At 41.9% G+C, this 24,792-nt stretch overlaps 1 protein-coding gene across 2 annotated transcripts in view; it reads right to left on the reverse strand.

Annotated features, from left to right (window-relative positions):
* NECTIN3 (nectin cell adhesion molecule 3) overlaps window positions 1-24,534 on the reverse strand; it is a 70,934-nt gene extending 46,400 nt beyond the window's left edge. For both annotated transcript variants that reach the window (XM_075435203.1, XM_075435197.1), the window contains exon 1: window positions 24,250-24,534. In XM_075435203.1, the coding sequence (XP_075291318.1) occupies window positions 24,250-24,448 (199 nt within the window). In that variant the 5' untranslated portion in view covers window positions 24,449-24,534. The remainder of the gene's footprint in view (window positions 1-24,249) is intronic.
* Between the last annotated feature and the right edge of the window lie 258 nt (window positions 24,535-24,792).

Raw genomic sequence — 24,792 nt, forward strand, 5'->3', positions numbered from 1 at the left:
TCTTGGAGTAAACACAATAAAAAAAGAATCAAAGTCTTAGTCCACACTGTATTTCTTTTTACCATGCTTAAGTCTTAAACAGAGCCATTTCAACTGCTCTGATTTTCTCTTCAGTTATCAAATCGGTACTCAAGCTGTTACTAAGAAAGTTCACCCATGGAACAAGATTCAATTCTATACTTTATTAGACCCATTTTTACCAACATGAAGAGGTCATTCACCTTGAGATATTAACTGCCTTTTCAGTCAACAAATTCCCACAAAAAGAGAAACCACATCTTCAGGAAAAAAATTATCTATATGCTTTTATGTATTAGTCCATTGCTGAAAACTTTCCATTTCCCTTCAATTGATTTTTCAGTGTTCAAACCATAATTAAGTCAATGAAGTTGCCTAAACAAGTGATTTAAAGATTCAGCTATGGATTTCTTCAGTATAAAACTACTGGTTAATGCCAATAGTATGAAAACATTAAGTTGCACAAATAAATTCAACTCAGCCAGCACTTTATGCCAAGATAGTTGATATGCCTAAGAGGGACTTGCGAGCATAAATAAAACTAAAACACACAGCCAGAAAACTAAAAAAAAAAAATGAGTAAGTTTCATATAGAGAATATCTACCATGACTAACCCATGAGTGACGACATAATATTTTGTCTAGTCTTCTCAGGTCTCTTGAACTAATATGTACTGTTGAGACAGACATTGGAAAGACAGCAACTATTTGAACACTTCAATGTGCAGAACTCTAGCCAAACTTTGTCCCCACTTGCCATTACGACATTTAAGCATAAGGTGGAGTGTTCCATACAAAAAAGTATTTCACTATTGCTTTCTACCTTATATCTAAATAAGACTCACAGGTTAACATATCTGCAATGTATTTCAGAATCTAAAGAATATACATATTATGTAATGCTATTTTAAGTACACAAAAACACACTTTTGTTCAGAAATCAGCAATTTGCAATATTTAAATCTACTGAATCTTAACCTGTAGTGAACCTTAATCTAGTGATCAGCTGTATGCAACTCCAACAAACTTAGCATAGAAAAGCCCTACAAGTAATCTCAAACAAAAGCTGTGCTGCCATTCAGCGAGACCTGGACAGGCTGGAAAGTTGGGCAGAGAGGAACCTGATGAAGTTCAACAAGGGCAAGTGCAGGGTCCTGCACCTGGGCAGGAACAACCCCATGCATCAGTACAGACTTGGGGCGGACTTGCTGGAGAGCAGCCCTGTGGAGAGGGACCTGGGTGTGTTGGTGGACGACAGGTTGACCATGAGCCAGCAGTGTGCCCTGGCTGCCAAGAAGGCCAATGGAATCCTGGGACGCATTAGGAGGAGTGTGGCCAGCAGGTCGAGGGAGGTTCTCCTTCCCCTCTACACTGCTGTGGTGAGGCCTCATCTGGAGTACTGTGTCCAGTTCTGGGCTCCCCAGTTCAAGAAAGATGAAGAGCTACTGGAGAGAGTCCAGCGGAGGGCTACGAGGATGGTGAGGGGACTGGAGCATCTCTCCTACGAGGAGAGGCTGAGGGAACTGGGCTTGTTCAGCCTGAAGAAGAGAAGGCTGCGAGGGGACTTAATAAATGCTTATAAATATCTGAAGGGTAGGTGTCAGGAGGATAGGGCCAAACTCTTTTCAGTAGTGCCCAGCGACAGGACAAGGGGCAACGGGCACAAACCGAAGCATAGGAAGTTCCGTCTGAACATGAGGAAGAACTTCTTCCCTCTGAGGGTGACGGAGCACTGGAACAGGCTGCCCAGGGAGGTTGTGGAGTCTCCTTCCCTGGAGATATTCAAGACCCTCCTGGACAAGGTCCTGTGCAGCGTGCTGTAGGTGACCCTGCTTCGGCAGGAGGGTTGGACTAGATGACCCACAGAGGTCCCTTCCAACCCCTACTGTTCTGTGATTCATTCTGTGATTCTGTGGACCTCTGGGAAGGAAGCAAACTAGACTGGAAAGTCATCCTACTTAGTGAAACACACAAGCTGTTTTGTTTCCTTTTAATATTTTTTGACAACCCTACTTCCAATAATTAGAGGCTTTAGCTACATAAAGATGACCAGAGTACATTTACATAGTCAGTACTCAACTAACAGTTATCTCCTTCTCGAAGATATGAAAATGAATTGTTTTTTCCACAAGGAATACTTGTAACAGCTCATTTGTGCCATAATAACACTGTGTTCTCACATGAATTGCATGAATATTTTCAGAAGTCAAACTTTTATTGCTCCTACTTTCAAGATTTACAGATTGAATTGAGCAGACTTCATATTTATATACATACACACCCTTGCAGCTACAGAACATAATCAGTTGCATCTTATTGTTCATTCACCTTCTCAAATAGAGTAAATAGATCATTACACCAAATTTTACATGTTTATCTCATCTTCTGACACACATTCAGACTCCAAAGACAAAAAAAAATTAACTCCTCTATGCCAATCATTTAACTTGAACTTTAATATAGTTCATATAATAGTATACATACTCTAAAGTGTTTAAAGTTTTAAAAACAGTTCAAAGCACAAGTGAGAACAACCACATCTTTAATGTGCAATAGCATCCCTGGTTTTAATCTTCAGTCATAGTTATTTAACTAACTTTTGGTTGTTGGGCAATCAAGCTAACAGTTCAAACTAGCAAGTTAGTTACTAAGCTGATCTGCAAGGTTATCCAACACTCAGGACTCTAAGACAGCTATTTCCTTTGACATAGATACTTCCACTCGAGCATCAAAATTTTGCTCAAAGATTCTATTTGAATGAGTAACAGCTACGTGTCTAGTCCAAGATAAAGCTTCAGAGGCTTACAATACACAAGATTCTGAAGAACAAGACATTTCAAGGCCACATTATTCATTCCCTTAACTGATCCAAGGTACTGATGCACAGGACATTTACTGTTTTAATAAAGCCTATCTCTCCTCCTCTTCAAATCTAATACTGAAATCCGACCTTCATTGCTTGCTTTTTCACAATATTGAAGTCCTTGCTTATCATTCTCAGTATCCCTTAAGGAAATGCTTTGTATTCACTTACTAATCAAGATGTTATTTTCTAATTCCTCAAGGCAAAAAAACAGCATCATGAAGTTTTCTCACATTTTTCTTTAGATTTGATGAAGTTTTTGTGGATCTTTCTTCCACCTCTTCTTTTTGCTCACTTGGAAGACAGAAAAAAATAGCTTGTATCTTCCCTCTCATTTCCTCAATCATATGTGCTCTGGCAGGTCATATATTCCAGCATGTCTTTGAAAGATGGAATGAGGTTCTCACATAAGCCGCTTAACTGAAGACACTGTCAGATGACTTACTGGTAGGTTACAATAATCACTTGAGTATCATTTTGTGATATGGCACCCAGTCTCATTCATTTCAAAGCTTTGTACCCAACTGTATCATTCAGCCTGTATAAAATAGTCCTTGTCTGTACCAGTCAGACAGACTTTCTCCTTTAATGAAACAGCTCATATTACTGTTCAGATGGCACAGGCAACACACAGGGAATCTACCTTGTTTTCATCAGCAAGAGATTATCCAGTACTGTTTCACATGCAGGCTGGTATTGTCATCTTCAGTCCGTTTAGACGTGTCAATTTTAGCTGAGTCTCTATGCACTAATTTTTTGATCACACAGTGATCCAGTACATGCTGGTAATACTTCACATCCAAGTCTATCACAAAACTACCTTGTGTCTAAAGCTAAGAGAATTTAAGCAGGTGGATACTGCTTAAATTGATCTACTTGACACACCTATTTTCCAATCTATTTGCAAACATGCTAATAAGACTCTCAACCTATTTCACAGATAACACTTCATTACATGCAGACGCCGATAGTCCACACCTCAGCTTACCAAATTGCAACGGTTCCTCTCTAATTTTAACAGAGGACTTGTAAAAAAAGCAGGCATTTACTATTCATGGCTCAGCACTTAATATCATGAGATTGCCCTACCTCAACCTAAAAGTCTTAAAATAAAATAAATTTCAAAGCTGAACAATGCATTATCTCAGTTGAGAGCGTAGGGAGGGAAAGCATAAATTTGTTGTTCTAGTATTTTTGGTAGAACACCTTTGAGAGGAACATGGTTTTGGCCCTTAGAGTTCTGACACCCTCTACTCCCTCCCCAAAATGAGCTGCAGTATCTCTTCATCTTCCCACCCATTCTTCACATCACTACACAGACCAAATTTCAAAGCCCAGCACTGCAAATGTGTCTCCGTCCAAATTGTACAAGTTATTATTTTATTTCAGATAAACACTAGATTTGATAATTTTTTCAAACAAAGTTTTTACCAGATTTACATTGTGTTCACTCGCTCTCCAGTTTCAGACCATTGCAAGAATCTTACTCAAAACAGCAAGGCACTTACCATTCCTCACTTAATTTGTCAAAAAACAGTTTGAAGAGTAAACAGAACAAAAAAATCCCCAAAACTCACTTCTAGCATTAAAAACCACAGAACTAGAAGCTATCAAATATTGACCACGATAACAAAAGCTGTTCACTAGTAATTCATAGTCAAGCTTGTCTCACTAACTGAAAAAAGATACCGAGGAAATACAAGGCCTTGAAAATATAATGACCTTCTCAACACAACAAAGTCCTCACGCAACAAAAGGAGAGTAGTCTCCGCACATCCACTCTTGTTATTTGTTGTAATAAACAGCACATTTAGACATTTTCTATATGGAACAGCCATGCACATGTCTAATTACAAAACCAATCCATTTTATTACCCTCTATAGAACCACAGCCTGCTCAACAGCACACTACTGGCAAGACAGAGACACCACACCAACACTTCATAGCTACTTCTTTTGCACTAGCTGTCATCTGTTTCCACAAGACAATAAGGCCAAACTGCAGAAGAAATGAAGTTTTTCCCTACATCGGCAAGTTATTCAGCTCATTGGTGTATCCGGCCTTAGCACACAGTGCACAGTGAACCAAGAGGAGTTCCCATCAAGAGCAGAGCAGAACAAGAAGAACATCCCATTTAGGTTACAGCAAGTTACTATGTCAGCAGAACTTCCCATGAAACACTCTTAAGGTCAGGCTAAGCATTATTGTTAGGTCAGTTTAATTTTAGCTGATATCATAAACCTCAGACTCGTTCTCTCAGCCCTCCCTCTCTTGTATCAGCACTCATCAGGTACCCAGCAGAGCCCAACATATAAAAACTCACTTGTTTTCTTCCCAATTTAGCCTTCTGAAGTGGCTCTCTCCATGCTCAGTCAATCACAAGTGGCAATGAAACAGAAGCAACAACTGCACAGCCGCACATTCTAGTGGCATTTTAAGATTTATTTAGCTAGAGAATCATATCACTTAAGGACACTGCAGAAAACAATCCTGAAACCTCAACTTGAGGCTTTATAAAAATATATGCTTAAATTACTGGGAAGAAGTAAGTGTGCATCTTTTGAGTACCAGAGCATGATCAAATTACTGCATCAAAAAAAACATCAGAACCAAGGAATGGAAGAGATTCAAGACTAAGGAGTACATGATGCTTCAACACTAACTTCCAATTAGAAGTGTTAAGCAAGTGCTTAGGAAAAAACCTGCACTTGCATCAAAGAGATAGTATTATAACCTAATGCCTAAAGATCTGCTTTACCACAGTCCTTGCTTGAAGTGCAAGTTTGTCAATGAAATTTTTTGGGGGAAGTGGGCTGGGAGCAGAAACGGGGCATGAGGTTGGCTTCCATAAGCATTACATTTACTAGATGCATAGAATCACAGAATCAATCACAGGTTGGAAAAGACCTCTAAGATCATCAAGTCCAACCATCCACCCAATACCACCATGCATACTTAACCATAACCTGAAGTGCCACATCTACACGTTTTTGAACGCCTCCAGGGATGGGGGCTCCACCGCCTCCCTGGGAAGCCTGTTCCCATGTCTGACCACTCTTTCAGCTAAGAAATTTTTCCTAATATCCAATCTAAACCTCCCCTGACGCAACTTGAGGCCATTGCCTCTTGTCCAATTGCTAGTGAGTTGGGAGAAGAGACCAACACCTGCCTCACTGCAACCTCCTTTTTACCTCCTCTCTTTGCAGTTGTAGAGAGCAATAAGGTCCCCCCTCAGCCTCCTTCTCTCCAGACTAAACAGCCCCAGCTCCCTCAGCCACACACCATCAGACTTGTTCTCCAGACCCTTCACCAGCCTCGCGCTGCCCTTCTCTGGACACGCTCCAGCACCTCAATGTCGTCCTGGTAGTGAGCGGCCCAAAACTGAACACAGTACTCCAGGTGCGGCCTCACCAGTGGGATCACCTCCCTGCTCCTGCTGGCCAGACTATTCCTGATACAAGCCAAGATGCCCCTTGGCCTTCTTGGCCACCTGGGCACACTGCCAGCTCACATTCAGCCAGCTGTCAGCCAGAACCCCAAGATCTTTCTCCGCCAGGCAGCCTTCCAGCCACTCTTCCCCAAGCCTGTAGCATTGCATGGGGTTGTTGTGACTCAAGTGCAGGAGCCAGCATTATTTCCATCTTAGAAGAGCAATTCTTAAAAATCTTTTTCAGTGTTTACCACAACAGTATAACAGGCATACAAAAGCCTACCAGAGGGGAAACACATTTGGGGAACTGAGGCATAGCAATTAATAGTCTGAAGCCAAGGCTACTGAAAACCTTTTCGCCTTTCTCTGCATTTCAGCTATCTCAGGCTGCTTTTTCATTTTATTAATGTTCAAGGGACTCAATCTTTTGAATCCAGAGGTCAGCTTTACCTGATACCAAAAGTAAACCAGGAATATTATGACAACAATTGTTTAAATAATGACATATTCCTAGATTACCATGCCATTGATATATCACTACTGTGGCTCAGGCACACTTATCACTTGGAAATGCATCTATTAACTTCTGAATGTTAACTCTTTATACCTACAAATGGACCAAAACTAAGTTCCAGTCTAACTCGTAAGCAGCTCTGCTTTAGGTGACTGCAGCCTACATGCTTACAAACGCTGTAACAAGGGGAATATAATTTCTAGTTGAGAATTGTAAAAAACGTTGCACAAAGGCAAAATTTTTCAAGCAATCTAGAAGTCGAAGACACTAGCCACAAGAACTGTTTGAGCTTAAGAATGTATTAAAAGGTCAGTCTCAATTTCCGTATTTTCTCAATCAGAAGTTAACTGTTGCTGAAGTAGGGGTTTAATTCAAAACATCAAGCTCAAGACCACCAAATTCTCAGTTAAGTGTTAACATAGGCTGTTTTGCAGAATTTAAGTACTTTGAACCTCCACCTGCTGCTCCTAAGGGTAGCACTGACAACTTATCTCACCGTTCTACCAAGAGGCTGGTGTTACTCAATTCCTTCATTCCCCACAGCTGATGGAACAATCAATTTATCTTCCTCTAGTTGCTAATATCAACATGTATATCTACCTCTATATATACATAGTAAGGAATATTGATATTTGTGGGGAAGGCTACAGCTACCGCTCACAAGATAGCATCCAGAGCCCACACAGAGAAGATTCATACTGCCTGTTAAAAGGCCAGATAATGCAATACTGGACAAAACACTCTCATCCTAACACAAATGACTCAAGATGATAAAGTACACAAACCTCTATGGTGCCACAATAAACGCTTATTATGAGCAAGATTGATGTTTTCATCACAAAGCAAGGAAACAAAGATTTTTACTCCAATGCAACACAAAGTCAAAGAAAAGAGTTTAACATAAACATAGCTTGAGCCCAACTCATAGTCATGAATCAGAGCTTCAAAAAAGCTCCACATCTCTGCACTTGAAGTCAGGCATGGCTGTGACCCACTATTCTTATTTGACAATGTTGTTTTCATCACATTAACTGGTGCTTCTGTTCCAGTTTCAGTACCTCCACACAGGGCAGAGACTGTGCCACTGCATACTCTGCTTCCTACCACACTGCACAGACCTTTAGCATCCAGCAGCAGGAAACTAAATACAATTTAAGACACTAGAGGGAAGTTTAAAAAAGGTTAGACTCATGATTCGAATTGAGCTGTGAAGGACACTCTTAGAAAGGGAATTTCATAAGGTTAAAGCTTTAAATCTAACTACTCACCAAGAATGTTTACAAAGCCCCATGGACTTTAAAACTTTCTTTGGAATTCCAACTTAAACTATATATATTAGCATCAGCATCCCTTTTGCACACTCTTACATTATGATCTTCTATGTATGTTAACACATAGCAAATTAAGACATTTGTGTTTATCCTGATACTAAGCATTCAGATGTTTACAAGACATGTTGAACTATTAAGTGAGGCAAGCTATGAGGCAGCCGGAAGGTCTTCTGCAATGAACATTCCAATCTCTGTTTAATCAGACAAACCTCCCAATCCCATCCCCTTTAAAAGGAAACAAGAAAGACAATGAGGTACTCTCTTTTCCAACAAGTGGGTCCATCTCAAAAGCAGGACTGGACGACAACATCTCATCCTAAGTCCCACTCCCTCAAAAAAAAAAGTAAAAGTAAATAAGCAGTTCAAAAAATTTCCATAGTGTTTTGGTTTCGGCTGCCGCCGGCAACAAAAGCGCCACGCGGCCGCCCCTCCCCCTGCCGCGGTGCGGAGGAGAATGGAAAGAAAACAGGCAGAAACTGGTGGGTCGGGATAAGGGCAGTTTAACAGAACAGCAAACAGAGGGAAACAGGAACAACAACGATACAGATAAGGAGAAAAACACGACAAAAACAGACCCGCTCTCTCGGACCGCACCGGAGCCCCACGCTCCCGAGCCGCGAGAGCGTTCCCGCCGCGCCGCATCCCCCCCCCCACCCCCCCGGAACCCAGCGTGACGGCACATGGTATGGAATACCGGGCTCTGTTTGGCCAGGTGGGGTCAGCCCCCACCCCCCGGCTGTGCCCCTTCCTGGAGTCCGGTGAAAATTAACCCTGTCCTGGCCAAACCCAGGACACAGAAATATACACCACATCCTCTCCCTAAACACCACAAAGTGTTTCACATTCACATTTAAATAAATTTAGATCCCCAAATACAAGAGCAATAGGTATAAATACACTAAAAGAAAAGCAAAAGATCAAACAAACAGTTACTCATGTAACTTAAACCTTTGATTGGAAAGTTAAAAAATTCCACACAATCTTCAAAATCTTTTGAAAGACAAAAGGTGAGTCAATAGTTTTAACAGATCAACCTGGAGGAAAAGGTTAAAGTCCCCCTATGTGGCATTCAGTTGAAACATATAACCAAAATATCTAACAGATATAGTGGGAGGTCAAAAGGAGCATCACACTTCTGTATCTTGGTGAGGCTGCCAACTAACTGTATTACATACAGAAAATCACAGGTGAAATTCTACATAACAAATCTCTCCCAGTCAGCCTGAAAAAAGCTTTAAGTTCTAACGGGTCCAAATTAGAATAGTAGTCATCAGGAACAAGTCTTAAGTAACAGATACAGGGTATCAAGTAAGTGGTTAGAGACCAAAGACTGTTCCGAAAGTTACAGCAAGCGTAAGTATAAGATGATGACATTTCAAGAATTGCAAGTGCCACTCTAGAATATGCTAATATAGAAGTAAACGCTCTGCTCTAGCCAACATCAGTGAGGCTCCAGATGCAACCTGAACATCATACTTCAGACATTAAGCATCTGGAGAATCTGAAACCAAACAAACTGTGCTCAAAGGCCTCCAAACATGACCTACAACGAAGAAGCAGGAAAATTGATCAAGGTCCTGAAGTACCCACACTGCAAAAAAGAGTATGTCCGGACTGCTAAGTATGCCTGTGGGAGGTTAGGAAAGAGATAACCAAGAAAAAAACCCCACCACAACAACAAGCAACCACAAAACCTGCTGAAATCAAGAAAACCTTTCATGCTACAGAAAGCAGATTCCTCAAATGAACACCCTAGCCTAGACAGTAAACCTCCACAACCTTTAGAAATATTTGATGTTTAGCTATAAAAAACTCCAAACACCCAAACTAACCTAACCTGATCCTGCACTGAGGTAGAGACATGATATGTTGTTCAAAGATTTTGACAGTCTAATTACCGTAAGATTCACAGACATTTTTAGTAAATTAATAATCTGGTCTTCCTTCTAATTCTTGTTAGCTGATATGACACACATGCTGATGGACTCAGTTACAAGATCTCCTTTCAGGACCGTATTTGCAACAATCCATTCCATACGCTTATACCTCTTGCTCCCTCGTAGCCATTTGGTTCACCCAGATCTCACTGCTCTGAGAAGATTTCAGACTACACTGATTTTAGAAGTCTTCTCATTCCCAGTCCTCTCACCAGCAACCTGCTGATTCACATTTCTTCTACCTGTGTTTTAAGACTGTCCTCACTTGCTTTGCAAATCAAGGAACTAACAGTTATACATGAAAGAATTATCAAAAACAGAAAGAAGACATTAACTCAGAAGACATCTAGGATGGCAAATTCACTTCATTTTTAACATTCAGTTAGCAGCACTTAAAAAAAATTATCAAACCAAAAGTTCTGTATTCAAGAGCACCAATGCTTTTAGCTAGCACATCTAGATAGGACAAGAGGCAATGGCCTCAAGTTGCATCAGGGGAGGTTTAGATTGGATATTAGGAAGAATTTCTTTACTGAAGGAGTGGTCAGGCATTGGAATAGGCTTCCCAGGGAGGTGGTGGAGTCACCATCCCTGGAGGTGTTAAAAAAACGTGTAGATACTGTACTTCGGGATCTGGTTTAGTAGGCTTGGTGGTGTTGAGTTGACGGTTGGACTTGATGATCTTAGAGGTCTTCTCCAACCTTAATGATTCTGTGATTCTATACTTATGAAGACAGAGCACTTTCAACTACTTTTTTCACCCTCAGGTCTACTGCATTTGGGGTTTAACTTGAATGTAATATTCAACCTGTTCAATTAGATAGCTTTTTTCTCACCAAATGTTTCTGCTCATTTGCTGCTTCTACTTGTATCCTTTCCAGCTACTCTTTTCAATAAAAGTTTTCTTCTTCAGAGGGACAGCCAGCTCAGAGCAGGTAATCAGTCTTCTCTATTACTTTATTGTATTCTGACCCACAAGCAGATATTCAACTTTTGTCATGTTTTTTTTAAAAGCTTTTAACTCTTCAAAGCTGTGTATATGAATCCACACAAAAACTGTCTTAGCACCAGTCTGACCTCAACTGAGTCACTGTGATATACTCAAATCACTCCTTAAAAACTAGTTTTCTCATTCTCAACAACAAATAAAATTTGGAGAAACAACAGACAACCTTCAGCTTTGAAAAAAAGTAACTCCTGAATAAGTGCATTAATAAGTTACATTATAACCTGATGTTTAGATGTGAGTGTAGTGTTGCTTGCTTAAAAATTATTTTAAAAGCTCCATTTCTTAATTTCTTTGCAAGGCTGTGAATTCAAGGTGATGACAGAAATTCCACTTTGGAGACAGAGTAACACCTAATCACTTAAGTTTTAGTCAGCTAGTGCTTCAGCTTTTCCACCTTCTATAAATCAAGTACAAAGAACTTCATTTGCCTTTAAGTCAGCCCCATCACCTACTACCAACTGCCTTTCACAATACAAAGAAAATTACACACATTACACAAAAATTGCCACTTCCTGGACATCAGTTCATTTTTAAAAGGCTTCAATTCTAGCATACTCTTCACAGCCAAGTCTAAAAGTTCCAAAATTGGCATTATTATGCTTTAAGTTCAAAGCAGATGCCAACATAATATGACACAGGATTCTTCATGCTTCAAAACAATACAACTACCTAGTTCACACCTTGTATGCACTGCAAAACCTCTAGCAAAGACAGTTATCTTTCCTCTTAAGAGTGTAAAACTGAGAAGAGAACACAGCTTCCAGTCCACCATCCAAACTTCAGAGATCAGCATGAGACATTCAAGCCACTATAAAACATCATCATTCTACCACATTCAGAACCGTGTGTGAGATGCTCAGCTGTGCCAGTGAAGCAAAACCCAGTGGAGGCAAGGTTTACTGGAGGATTTTCCTCCAGGTGAGAGCAACACTTAAGTCAGAGACACACCTGACTTGAGCAGGATTGACTATACAATTGACTGTATAGATGAGAAGAAGGCATCATAAGATTGATATTTGACTACAAAATAAACATGAACCTGAGCTTGAAGCTTTCACAGCTCTTTACCTACACTCTCACTTACCACCTCCATGTTACTCCTGCTTCAACCTTCTGTGGATTTCCTTCGCCATTTGAGGCTCAGTGAGGAATTCCCTGTTCTTACATGTTGACTTTCTGCCAGACCTGTTGGACTCTCTGCATATCGCAGGGGACATTTATTGCAGTTTGAAGAGGTTTCTCTTGAAGATCAGTAGTCAGCTGTAGTCAGCTCATTTACCCACCAGAACATTTTCCCTTGAGAACATTACAAACAGATCCCTGCATAAGGTGAAATCTTTTCTTCTACAGTCCGGGGTTATGATTTTACTATCAGCCTGATCACTCTTCTCAGTATTTCAAACTCCAGTCTCAAAGTTACTTCAGCCAACAGTGCCACTGACTGTTATATCTTCAACCAACTCTTCTTTGTGCGTAACAGATTGAGTAGAGAATCTTCCCTAGTCAGCCTACAATCACCTGCATCAACAAATTGTCTTTACCATACCCCAGAGACCTCCTGGATGGTTTGTGTCCAGACACCCTGGCATCAGCAATAGGGCTGAAATCTCCCATAAACACCACAGCCTACAATCATTAGGCTTCCTCCAGGTGCCTAAAGGCTTAATGTACTTTTTGATCAGACTAGCAGTAGCAGACACTTAACGATGTCACTTGTTTTGGTCTGTCCTCTTAACATTACCCATAAAACATTACCCATAAGCTTTTAGCTGCTTGTCACACGCTCAAGGGCAAAGCTCCATGTATTCTATCCATTCTTCTGTGGAGCACTACATTTCTCACCTTCCCAGTCTGCCTTTCCTTCCCAGCTAATTGCACTACTCCAGTCATGCAAGCCATCCCACCACATTGCCAGAATCCCAATGAGGTCCTAAGTCTGCAGTTGTGCACAGTCCTCATTTGTGCTGCCTTCACAATGGGAGGGGAAAAAAAACTCTCTCATATCCCCCTCAGACACTTCTTCACTGTTCCTCATGTCTTCTCTTCAGAAGAGAGGAAAATCTGGGGACATCCAAACACCCCTACTTTAAAGACCTCCTCACAAGTCAACAATGTTATTGGAAAAGAAACTCACATCTTTCTTTGTCAGATAGAGCCTGACTCTGGCTCAGCAGTTCTTGTTGTTCAAGGACAGCTCAGTGGTCAGAGAAGTCAAAGTCTTAACTCCAATGCCAGATGCATTCACTCCTATCCAAGTCTTTCTTCCTCACCAGAATAGGCACCCAGGTTGTGGGCTAGCACCCACGTCCTTCCCCTTTGCCCTCAGAATTCTTTAGTCACTCTTGCTAACGCTCAGGGTTACCCTGGTCAGAATCATTAGTGACCACACGGATATATGCAAAACACTGCAGTCAAAAGACGAGACTTAGTGTCTCCTCAACACCCTGGATCCAACCGCCCTGAAAGGGGGAAGATCTCAAGACATCAAATCAGGTCAGCAGATGGGGTGCCTCCAAACCTTATAGGAAACTCTCTCTGATAACTATCACCCTCCTTTCCAACAATACTACGTCCTTCACACAAAACAGGAGACCACTAAAATGCACAGAACTAGGTGCAAACATATGATGAAACCACTCAGTAGTATTAATATCCTCCATCTGATAATTAAAAGTGCTAAGACTAAGTCTACAATTTTAGGTACTCCCCCAGAAATACAAATACCAGCTAGTAGCCAGTAAGTCAATAAGCTTTCTTATATTGAAAAAAGCTCTGTCACAACATCTCTCAGTTGACACCTTTTTGAAAGGCAGTCAAGGTACCACCAATGCTGATAGGCTTAGCAGATACTGCTGAATGCATGACCTATGGAATTAGCAAACCAACATTTGATCCTGCATGTTACTAAAAGCAAGAGCTGACTGAGGCATCTTCATAAGCAAATCCTTCTGTCATTAGTTCAATTATAATATTACATATAGGTCTAGAATTTAAAAAAAATTGTTTTCTTTCTCAGTTTCCTTTAAAGTAGCAAAGGTTTCAGTGCCTAGCAAAGTCATAACCCTACACTGCAACTCAGGGAATCCTACAGCAGGTATCTTCAACCCAGTAACATAGTATTAAAGTAACTGAGCTTGGCTATAACTGCTGATGTCTCCATGATCATGAACCTGATCCTTCAGGCATTTCCCAGTATTTAAATCAGCCAGCACAAGCAAGCTGCAGTAGTCAGGCAAAATCTACATATTAGCTCTAAGAACGCAGAGCACACTTGTTGGAATGACAGCCAACTCAGCTGGCTATGAGAAGCAATCAAGATCCAAATCAAGAATTAGTATATTTCCATGCCTATATTTATAAGCATCAGCAGTACTACAGCAGTACTTAATGATTTTGTTATACAGTAACTTAATTTTCGACACCATGTACTTTCTGTCCTTCCCATGCTACACTGCACTTCTCAGACTCCACTTCTTGATACCTTATTAACAATAGCTTAATTTTGCCTTAATCTTAGTGGACTCTGAGAAACAATTAACCACCAATTTCTGGATTTCGCAATTACTGTTTGACTATGTCAAACATGATCGCTTTTTATTAAACCTTCTGTTTGAACAAAATTTCCTAGAACTAAGCTGTATTTTATCTACTCAAAAGTAGGGGGGTAGGAAGGAGAAGGATTTCTGAACTGTTCAGTCAATACTGACCAATAAAGTCAAAGTGAAGAGCATACAGATCGCTCTCCTTTGTCTTAGACAAGTAAGTTCATTCAGTACAAATACAAGATAGTTTAACAACTCAACAAACAAAAACCCCAACAACTTTCAACAGACACTACCAGAAATGCTGGCTAGTATTGACAAGATGAACTAATGGCCATGTGTCATATTCAAAAACAGTGTCTATGAAATCCTCATTAAAATTAACTAAGAATGAATTAGTAAGCACAAATAACATCTCCTGACTCAGTCCAATTAAAAAAAAACACCTACGTAACGCACTTCAGCCCTTGGGGGTGGGGTGTAGAACAAGATAAATGGAAAAATATTGTTAATGTAACATGTTTAATTGTCTTTAATAGGATATTACTTTCACATAGGAAGATTAAAACAAATATTTAAGTCAAGCAGAAATAGACATTGCTCCAACTTTAAATGCAGGAAGGAACATGGCACACTCAGAGACTGCCCGCTGCATGTGGTGTTTTAAATGTACACAGTCCTTACAGAAAGCTAAGAATAAGCTAGCAAAAAAATACGTATAAAAACAAACTCTGAATTTCTTAAAATAAGACAGGTATCAGGATTTTGAGGGGTTTGGGGTTTGTTTTTTGTGAAATTAATTTTAAGGAATGACCTGAAATTCTGCTAAGCACACAGCAACAGTTGTAAGCATTCGGCATGCCCTGCCCCCACAACGGCACCGTGGACACCGGAATTAGTAAACCATTAAAAGCTGGTCGGGAACACCAACACACATCATGTCCTAGAGGAAGGAACAAGATCTTCAATCCCTAGGAAAACCCCTATTCCCTGAAGCAGGGCACTCCTCTACTTTTTATGTGTTGTCTTCCCACATACCACCTATTCTAGGAAAAACTGAGGTCTGCAGGAGAAGGGAGGTCATACTTGGCACCACATAAAGTAGCGAAGTCTCATAAAGTTCAGGAAGACAGCTAAACATTAGCTTTACTTTTTCAATCACTTGTAACATTAGAATGTTATCTGCCAACGTTTAACAACTGCAGCCCTATTATGAAATACAAAAAGACCTATTTTGTCAGAAGCAGCATGTCATAAAATACAACGCTTAAATCACAGCTGTCCATGACAAGATCTGATGAGTTACCAGTTACATTACAAAGTTATGCAGATGCCTGCTGCCCCCTGCATTGCTGACACTGTCTGATTTTTTTTTAGCTCTGAAGGCCAGCCCCCACTGCAAGCTATTCCAGCAAGTTAACCCTTTTAGTCCAGGAACTGCATCAGGACAGTAAGCCTAGGTTACCAATAGCCAAGCATATTAAAGCTGTATAATAGCTGCTCTACCTACTGCCAAACTACATTTTCAGTATTTGTCACACTACCACTCAGCTCTGTGCTGTAAAGGGCTGGTTTTACTGGCTACTTTTTCAAGTAACAGAAGACACCCAGACAAGTCTTTCTTTAAGAGATTCTCTAAAAGTTATTACTTACATTAGGAGTTAACAACGGGATCCAGTTTTAAAGTAAGCTTTTAGGCGTCAAATTCTTTTATAGGAAAACCTTGTTTCAGGCTTTTCTTGGGCATTTTAATCTTAAGAGAAAGCGACTTTCGACCCCTCCTACTTTTCTTCTATAGTATGCTAGCTCCTGCCTACCCATGCACAAAATGAGGCTCATGCAGACTGAAAGGGACTCCTGGAGGTTATCCAAGCTGATTCCCAATTGAACTTTGAAGTTGGATCAGGTTGCTCAGGGTCATACTATAGCTAGGTTCTGAATATTTTCAAGGACAGAAATTCCACAACCTGTTTCAGTGCTTCATTTTCAGTATGAGGAAACATATTGCTAATGCTTTATCAGAATTTCCCTTGCTGTAGCTTGTGACTTGCCTCTCAACCTTTCCCTGTGCATACCTAAAGAGAGCCTGTCTTCATTTTCTCTCTCACCTCCTATTAAATAGTCACAGCCAGCAATTAGGATCCCCGCTTCAGACTTTACTTCTCTGAAAGCTGAACAAACTCACTTCTCAGCCCCTCTTCATACATCACATACTGCTGACTCCTTATCTTAGTGGCCTTCCACAGACACCTCAGCACCTGCCTCGTACTTGGGAGCTCAAAACTGGGCACAGCACTCCAGATGCAGTCTCACAAACTCCAAATAACAGAAAACAATTGCTTGCTTCAACTGGCTGACCATGCCCAGTATGCTCTTCGCCTTTCATACCACAAAGGCGCATATCAACCCCACAAGGACCTCTATGTTCTTTCCTGTAAAGCTGCTGTTCACCAACGAGCACCACATCTATGCTGCTGCATGGGGCTGTTCTGCCCCAGAAAGACTTGGCATTTGCTTTCATGAGATTTCTGCCAGCTATTCCTCCAGCCCGCAGATGTCCCAACTCAATCAGCCCTAGTCTCCAGCACATCAATTGTCCCTTCACAATCTGGTAGCATCCACGAACTTGCTGAAATGAAAACTTGTATTACTGACCTGGAGGAGGGGCTGAAATGGAGACAAACTCTCCTGGCACTGATCCTTAAAGGCACACCACCAGTAACAAGCCTCCAGGTATTCTTCATACAGCTATCAGAACCTTCTGAGTCCAGCAGTACAGGCAATTTTTCAACCACTTAACAATCCACTTAAACCAAATCTCACCAACTGGGCTACAAGGACATTCTACAAAACCTTGCTAAAAGCCTCCTGAGGTAAATAACACTCACTGTTCTTCCCTCGTCCACTGCCCTGCACTATGTACTTAGAGCAATCAATTCAGGACCTCCTTGCAGAGCAGTCTCACACTGTGGAGACACCACAACTCCTTTCCCTCACTTCACTTTTCACCTTATTTGCAGCCACATCAATTTATCACACCTAAGCCATGCCTCTTCAGTCTTGGAAAACACAGCTGTAGAGTAGCTCTCAAAATACATCACCAAGGGAGATTTTCACTAACAGTTCCATAGAGTCCCATAGTCCTCACCTGCTTCTGTAAGGCAGAACACTCACAGCAGAATCTTTAGAAGCTCCTACATAAAGCTTACACAAAACTATTTCTCAACAACAGCTTACATTCTGATTTGTCAGCAGGTAACATAAGTTACTAAATGTTCACGTGAAAACACTCTTGCAGCAACTGTGATAATTACTGTGGTCACAGTCAAAAGCCTTACTATTTTACAGCCATTGAACTTACCAGTCATCTTATAAATTAACAGTTGTCTTATACCTACAGAGTCATAGAATGGTTGAGGGTGAAAGTGACCTTAAATATCATCTAGATCCAATGTCTGGCCATATAAGCAATGTGCAGCAGCTTGAACTACCTCCAATACCAAAAACTTCTGAAACACAGCTACGCAGAACTTGGTATACTTCTTCCTATACAGGATATCCTGGATAAATGGGTATATTGCACTTGTTAGTTACTAGAGGTAGACTATTTTATGCTACCTCAGCTACCAACAACACATTGTAAACTTTCAACAGGATGCATTTAAATCTCCTAAGAAGTGATTAATGGTATGGTCACAACCAGCAAATTCTTATGGCTGATTTCTTTAACATTTAAAGAGGCACTATAAATCTAAAGTACCCTAATGAAGCCATAACAACATTACTTCTGTTTCAAGAAAGTTTACTTTTTGAAGTCAAAAGTGCATCAAAGTGCTCAAAGCACAGAAGTAGCATCACTGGTAAAGGGCCAAGCAGTGGCTTTTTATAATGCAAATACTACGAATCTTTACATATATGTTCAAAAACGGAATTAAGCTTAACAGTTCTTCATCTTTGTTTCTCCGACCTCTAGTAATAATCTTTAGCAGAGCTGACTATGCATACTTTTATTGTGGCAAGTGCCAACAGATGATGTAGGAGAAATAAAAGAAGGATTTTGGAGAAAAAAAATACCCAAAGTTAATACAGGTCAAAAGGTTTGGCCCCTCTTTTACTCTGTCATTATAGAGAAGTTCCTTGCATTTGATGTAATTTAACTCATGCTTGACTAAACTGACTACTGTTGTACCAGATTATGTACACTGAAAAGAAATGAAGTCAAGCTAGTTACCCCACTTGGAAGATAACCTCAACTTTTTCACATTCTACCTCCAGCATCCCTTAATCCAACAGGCTGTTCTTAAGCTTGCTTGTCCCATCAATAATTAGTTTTCAGCTTAATCATATGCAGCATGGGTGGTACTGCAAGTAAAAAAGAAGGAATAATTTTTCTTTGAGCTCCACAAATGCTACCCACTAGCTCCACACACTGCTGACTGAAGCAACACACCCCCAATTACTTTTCCCCTTTTACAGCAGATGCATTTACACCTGTGACACAGTATACCTTAAAAGCTCTACCACCAGCACCTGAAGGGTAATTAGCAGGTATAGATGCTCTGTAAAGGCAACATATTTTTGCTTCTCCTGCTACAGAACAGTCTCTGTTTCCCAATATCATCCTGGAAGCAATACTCCATAAAGGGGGTGGGAAAGAGAACAATCTGGACTTGACCACATTTCTAAACAGGATACTTCTTGTAAGTCTACGGAGTCAAGTTAGTCCTGCTAGAGCCTTCTTTTGTTCAATACCAACAAATCTTCATATTCAATGACATCAGATTAAGTTATTTAAGGAGGCAAGAGAGAAAAACATTGTTTAAATCAAGAGACTGTTCAACCTTTATGCAACACCAGTGGGTAAAACATCATCACAATTCTTTTGCAATACTCAAAGCGTTCAGATCTTAACAAATAACATTACATTTCACTTCCATATACATGGGAGTTCTTGCAAACCAGAAGCCTAAATGTTAGTTGGCATCCTTGCTTTTCATTCACCCTAAAATTTATGATTACTGTAACCTGCTTGCACCCTGTCCATGCAAGTTCTATAACCACTTCTTTCAGAGCAGCTCCAACTTGTACTATTTCCATGCAATGATACAGATAAATTGAAACTGTCTTGTCTAATATTTAAATAGAATTTAAGAATTGTAAGCCTATACAATATGTTATTAAAAATGCTAGCTAGCATCTACATCTTATTATTTTGTATTTATTTCACTTCAGCACCACGATTTAACAGTGATCTTGAACATGACAGACTCACCATAATGGAAGCTAAGAGCTGTTCCAGAACAGCACACCACATATTATATGGAGTTACCTGAAGCACAGGGCTTGACAAACTTCTGGCTTTGTTTTGCTAATTACCAAACAATCTAGCTTTAACTCTCTCTCTTATATGAAATTACTCTGTTATTTCTGCTGGTGTAGTTGCTCTGTTTCTTCACAGAGCAGTTTCATACGCTGCCCTACCTACTACATAGCTCATCAACACACTCTCTTGAACTTCTCAAATACCCTCTACAGTATTCCCACTCCTCCTCTTACTATTGTCATATTGGTTCACTTAATACCTTCTTAAAAGTGCATTTCTCTCCACAACATTGTCAAAAAATAAATGCATATTCAGACATGAATTTCTAAACCGTCATCATTGCCTTTTATATATAACGAGGGGGAAAACAGAATCTGTTGTCTTTTTGAACACTCTACCACACTCTCCCATTTCCAAGGTAGTAACCTGGTTTGCTTGACCTCATATTTTTGTCATGACTTAAGCTGAAAAATCATCCAAAAAGTTTCTAATCAAATAGACCATTCTGGTCAATAGTTACTTCAGAAATTCCTCTGGTTTTTTATTTGCAACTGCATTTTTGTATATGGTTCACTGTATACTTGTATTTATCCAAATCTTTATAATCCAACCCTTCCAGCTCCACTACAGTCTAGAGTTCTGTAGTCCAGACTGCTTTAAGAAAAAAAAAAAAATCAACGTGAATTAAGAGACATGCCCCACAAACACCTGTTTCTAGCCTCACGAGAAGCTTAACAGAATCAACAATTCAAACTGAAAAAAATACATTGCCTCAGTGATGTCCCTGAAAAATGCATTTGTACATTTTTCCTTTCTATCACCTCTCTACAATTTTGCTTTAGTTTTTAACTCTGCTTACACTCCAAAAAACTTTGCAAAAAACTTATCCCTGTGTACAAACTAACGAGGAGTTGAAATTACAAGGAATTAATTATTTAGTAGCACACAGGTCCTCATACACAGCACAGCTGAATAATATTTACCACTATGTACACTAAACTGTTTTATAGATTAAAGGTTATGATAATGTTTCTTATGGATGCCATACATCTCCCCTAGTTCAAAGCTACACTACATTTGATCATATAAGTTTAGTATGTACTTCATTACACGACACATTGGCCAACTGAGAAGTGGAAGCATTACTTGTACATATAAACCGAACCCGATAAACCTGCTATAATAAATACTGCTTTTTCTAGGAAAGCAAGACTATTATTAACACAGGTTTGTTTTTATACAACAATCCAAAAGTTGCACTTATTTCAGATACCACACACGTTTTTCTCTCTTCTTTCCCCCTTCATTTTTTTCACTGGAGTGCTGGGGTTTTTTGGGGTAATATTTCTCTGAGGAATTACTAGATCAAATAAATTGCCTTTTCTAGCTGCCAGGCAAAATGATTGCATAAAAACTGATTTGATTTTAAATTGAAGTTTTTCTACTACTGTGGGTTTTTTTCTGTGGCGCCATTTTCTATCCTTTCTTTTGTCAGCATTACCAGAATTGACCGACTAGTAGGAAGACTGGTGACCAAAAGCAGTCAGCAGTTTCGGGTTCTGTCACCACTTAATCATGTTCAAAATGTATTTACAAGCACTCCTAAAAGCTATAAACATTACATTATTTTTTCCTTCACACACACCTGTGACAGTTACATAGATAAGGAAAACAATTGCAGGAAATTTCAGGGGCAAAAAAAAGTAATCTAAAAAATGAGATATTGACAAAAAAAACATCTTCACCTTCTTACCTCACAGTCCGAAAGTCACTAGTAGCTTATTAAGTTTTCCCTTTTATCCATAGATTATACTTCAAAACTTTGTGCTTTAAAAAACCCCTTATTTCAACACAACATTCCCACTTTTGGCAGATGTTCTGAAGCATTATCAGTCAAGTTCACATAGCCAAAACGAACCTGAGAAGACTGACATCTGAATTACACTCATCAAGACTAAAATAGTAAGCCACAGCATGACAGGGCACACGGATGCTCTTAACTTCATTGTTACTATTATCTTCACATTTACACGTAAAAATAGCTCAGCAAGGTTACGTCAAGTCTGCAACTCCATCTTTTTAATTGCACAAGAGCAGAAGCCACCCTGAAAAAAGAAGGGGGGAAAAACACCTGCTAGTGGAAGAAGTTTGCCAACCATATGAAAACCAAGTCTTCAAGCCTTCACGTTTTGAAATGTGGCACCTTCGTAATATTGAAAAAGTAGATTTACCACAAATAAAAACAAACACTTATTAGACAGTATTTGGCATCAACTAAGAGCTCCAAAGTTTTATGCGTGGGAAATTGTTGGATGCATTTTAAAGAGGAAGAAAAATAGGTCTTATTATTAAGCCAAGCAGCTCTAGAGAACATACAAGAAGACAATAGATCTTGTTTCAGTTATTTCAATAACAACTTAGTTTAACATCGGATGATCTATTAAAAAAACCCCATCAATTTAGAGACTTAATCCTTTACTCAGGACATACTCTATGCAACACAGAAAAACTTCTGCATAAGCAATTCAACTTTTAGATCACTTCTCTAACATACAGTTAATCTTCTTTAAAGAAGCACCCTAGTACTCTTTATACAGCCACCTAGTCCTGCAGAACTCTTGTGCTGTGACAACCACTGCAGCTGTTATTCAGCTCGACTAGGACCAAATCTGTCCTCTCAACAAAATTTATGTGAGCACATCAGCTCTCAGTAAATTGAAACAGTAACAGGTTCAGCATCAGAGCAAGGAAGGACAGTGATCCACCCTTCCTCCTCCAAAATAAACCCTATGTACACGAAGGCCCACCCTTCTGTCTTTCCCATAGCTGCCCTTCTCTAAGCACATACAGAACATACACAATTTAACAGGCTTCTCTTTCAGCAAATGCCCGTGTTTAAGCTCAAATTAGTAATAATCATCTCATCTGAAAGCTACATCATTGCCAGAGGGGGGAGACTATTACATGCAAGAGCTCAATCTTACAGCAGCAGTGCCTCAAATCCCTCCCTGAGAAAGCATTTCTCAGATACTATACAACTGCTTTATGGTGGCATGGCTTGCAAGTTCTTTGGTATTTTTATCACAGCAACCTCCAGAGACTACCTCCTCGAACTTGTTCCTCATTCCTTCAAGAGGGAAAGGACACCGTGTATCCTATAATAAAACACCCTTGCCAACTACTTATTACTGCATTGGGAATACAACAGCAGGATGATGGTTTTCGATGTGCTCATGCCCAAGTCCACTTTTTTTCCCCCCTCATCTTCCACTGCTGTAAAAGTGACACTACACACACTAAATTACATGCAGTTAAAAAAAAAAAAATCCTGCTCTGATTTAGTTTCCAACTGCTGCATTGCTTGGTTGTTTTCCACAGGAAAAAGCACCGGGGTGGGGGGGGGTGGGTAGCGCTGCTATTTTCCTACGAGTGGTCACGCCAAGACACACCGGGTCCCCGCACCGCAGGGCCCCCGGCAGCGGCTGCTCCAGATGCGGGCGACGCGAAGTACACAAACCCACTCTCCCAAGCAGAGACAAGCGACCTAAAGCCGCAAACCCGCAGCAACCGGCGCCGGTTTCACCCTGACGACGAGGGGGTAACGACGCGAGCGCACGGCACCAGAAGCAGAGAGCGCACTCTCCCCGCCCCGAGGGGGCACCAAGACCCACCCTTCCGCCCTTCCCGCCGGCTGGGGCAGGGGGGAGCGGCCCCCCGTTTCCGCAAACAAGCGGAATTTGGGGCGGGAAGGAGGGCTGGGAAGCCCCAGCCCCGCCGCCGGCGGACGGACCGGCTGCCCGGGCTGCGGCCGACCAACAAACTTGTGGCGGAGGCGCGCGGCGGGGCGGCCGCCGCCCCCGCCCCCCCGCGGGCCGCTCGCGCGAGTAACGGTCCCCGCCGCGGCAACCGAACACAACGGCCCTGCCCGCCCCCCCGCGGCCTCCCGGGACCCGCTCCTACCGAGGGGTCGGCGCCGCCCGGGGCGGGGGGGGGGGGGGGGTGGTTCTCGGGGAGAACGGGGAGGTAAACGTACCCCCGGCGCGGCGCAGGCTCCAGCTCCGATCCCCCCCTCCTCCCCAGCCGCTCCCGGGGGAAGCTGCCGCGATCCCGGCCGCGTCCCACCCGCCTCCCCCCGATCGCCACCCCGCCCGGCCGGGCCCGCACGCAAAGTTTTCCCCAACTCGGCCGAGTCCCCCGGCGCTGCCGGGGCTCGGGTTTCTCTCCTCCTCCGCACGCCCCCTCGCCCTGCCCCAGCCGCCAACGGGAAAAAGTTTCACTTACTGCAGCAGAAGAGAGAGAAAACCAGCCCGAGCAGCCCCAGCCCCGGCCCGGGAGGCACCGCCGAGCGGAGCCGCCGCCGCCGCCACCACCGGGGGGAGGCACCGTCGCCAGCCGCTGGAAAAAGTTCTCGGCGGGCGGGAGGAGCCGACGAAGAGGGGAAACCAGCGGCAGCCTCCGCGGCGCCTTCGGCCCCTGCCATGCTCCGGGTTCGGCTCTCAGTCACCGCCGCCGCTACGACACCCGACTGGTCCCGGTCCCGCTCCCCAGCCAACTGCCGCCTCCCCGCGCCGGGTGCGTACGTCACTGAGGAGGGAGGCGCTGCGCACCGCTCCCCACCCTCTTCAGAACGGGCCGCACCACCCCGCCGCGGGGATGGGGGGAGAGGAAGGCGTGTACCTCGACCACCGCCTCCGCCCGCCTTCTCCCCCCTCCCCCCGGGGTAAGTCGCCTCGCCCCCCGCCTCTCCCGGCCCACTCTGTGGACTCGCAGGCGCGCCCGCGCACCGGGGGCGGGGGGGGGTGTCCCCTTGGCAACGCGGGCTGC

This window comes from Opisthocomus hoazin, chromosome 1 (assembly GCF_030867145.1).
Source record: "Opisthocomus hoazin isolate bOpiHoa1 chromosome 1, bOpiHoa1.hap1, whole genome shotgun sequence".
NCBI classification, from domain to species: Eukaryota; Metazoa; Chordata; class Aves; order Opisthocomiformes; family Opisthocomidae; genus Opisthocomus; species Opisthocomus hoazin.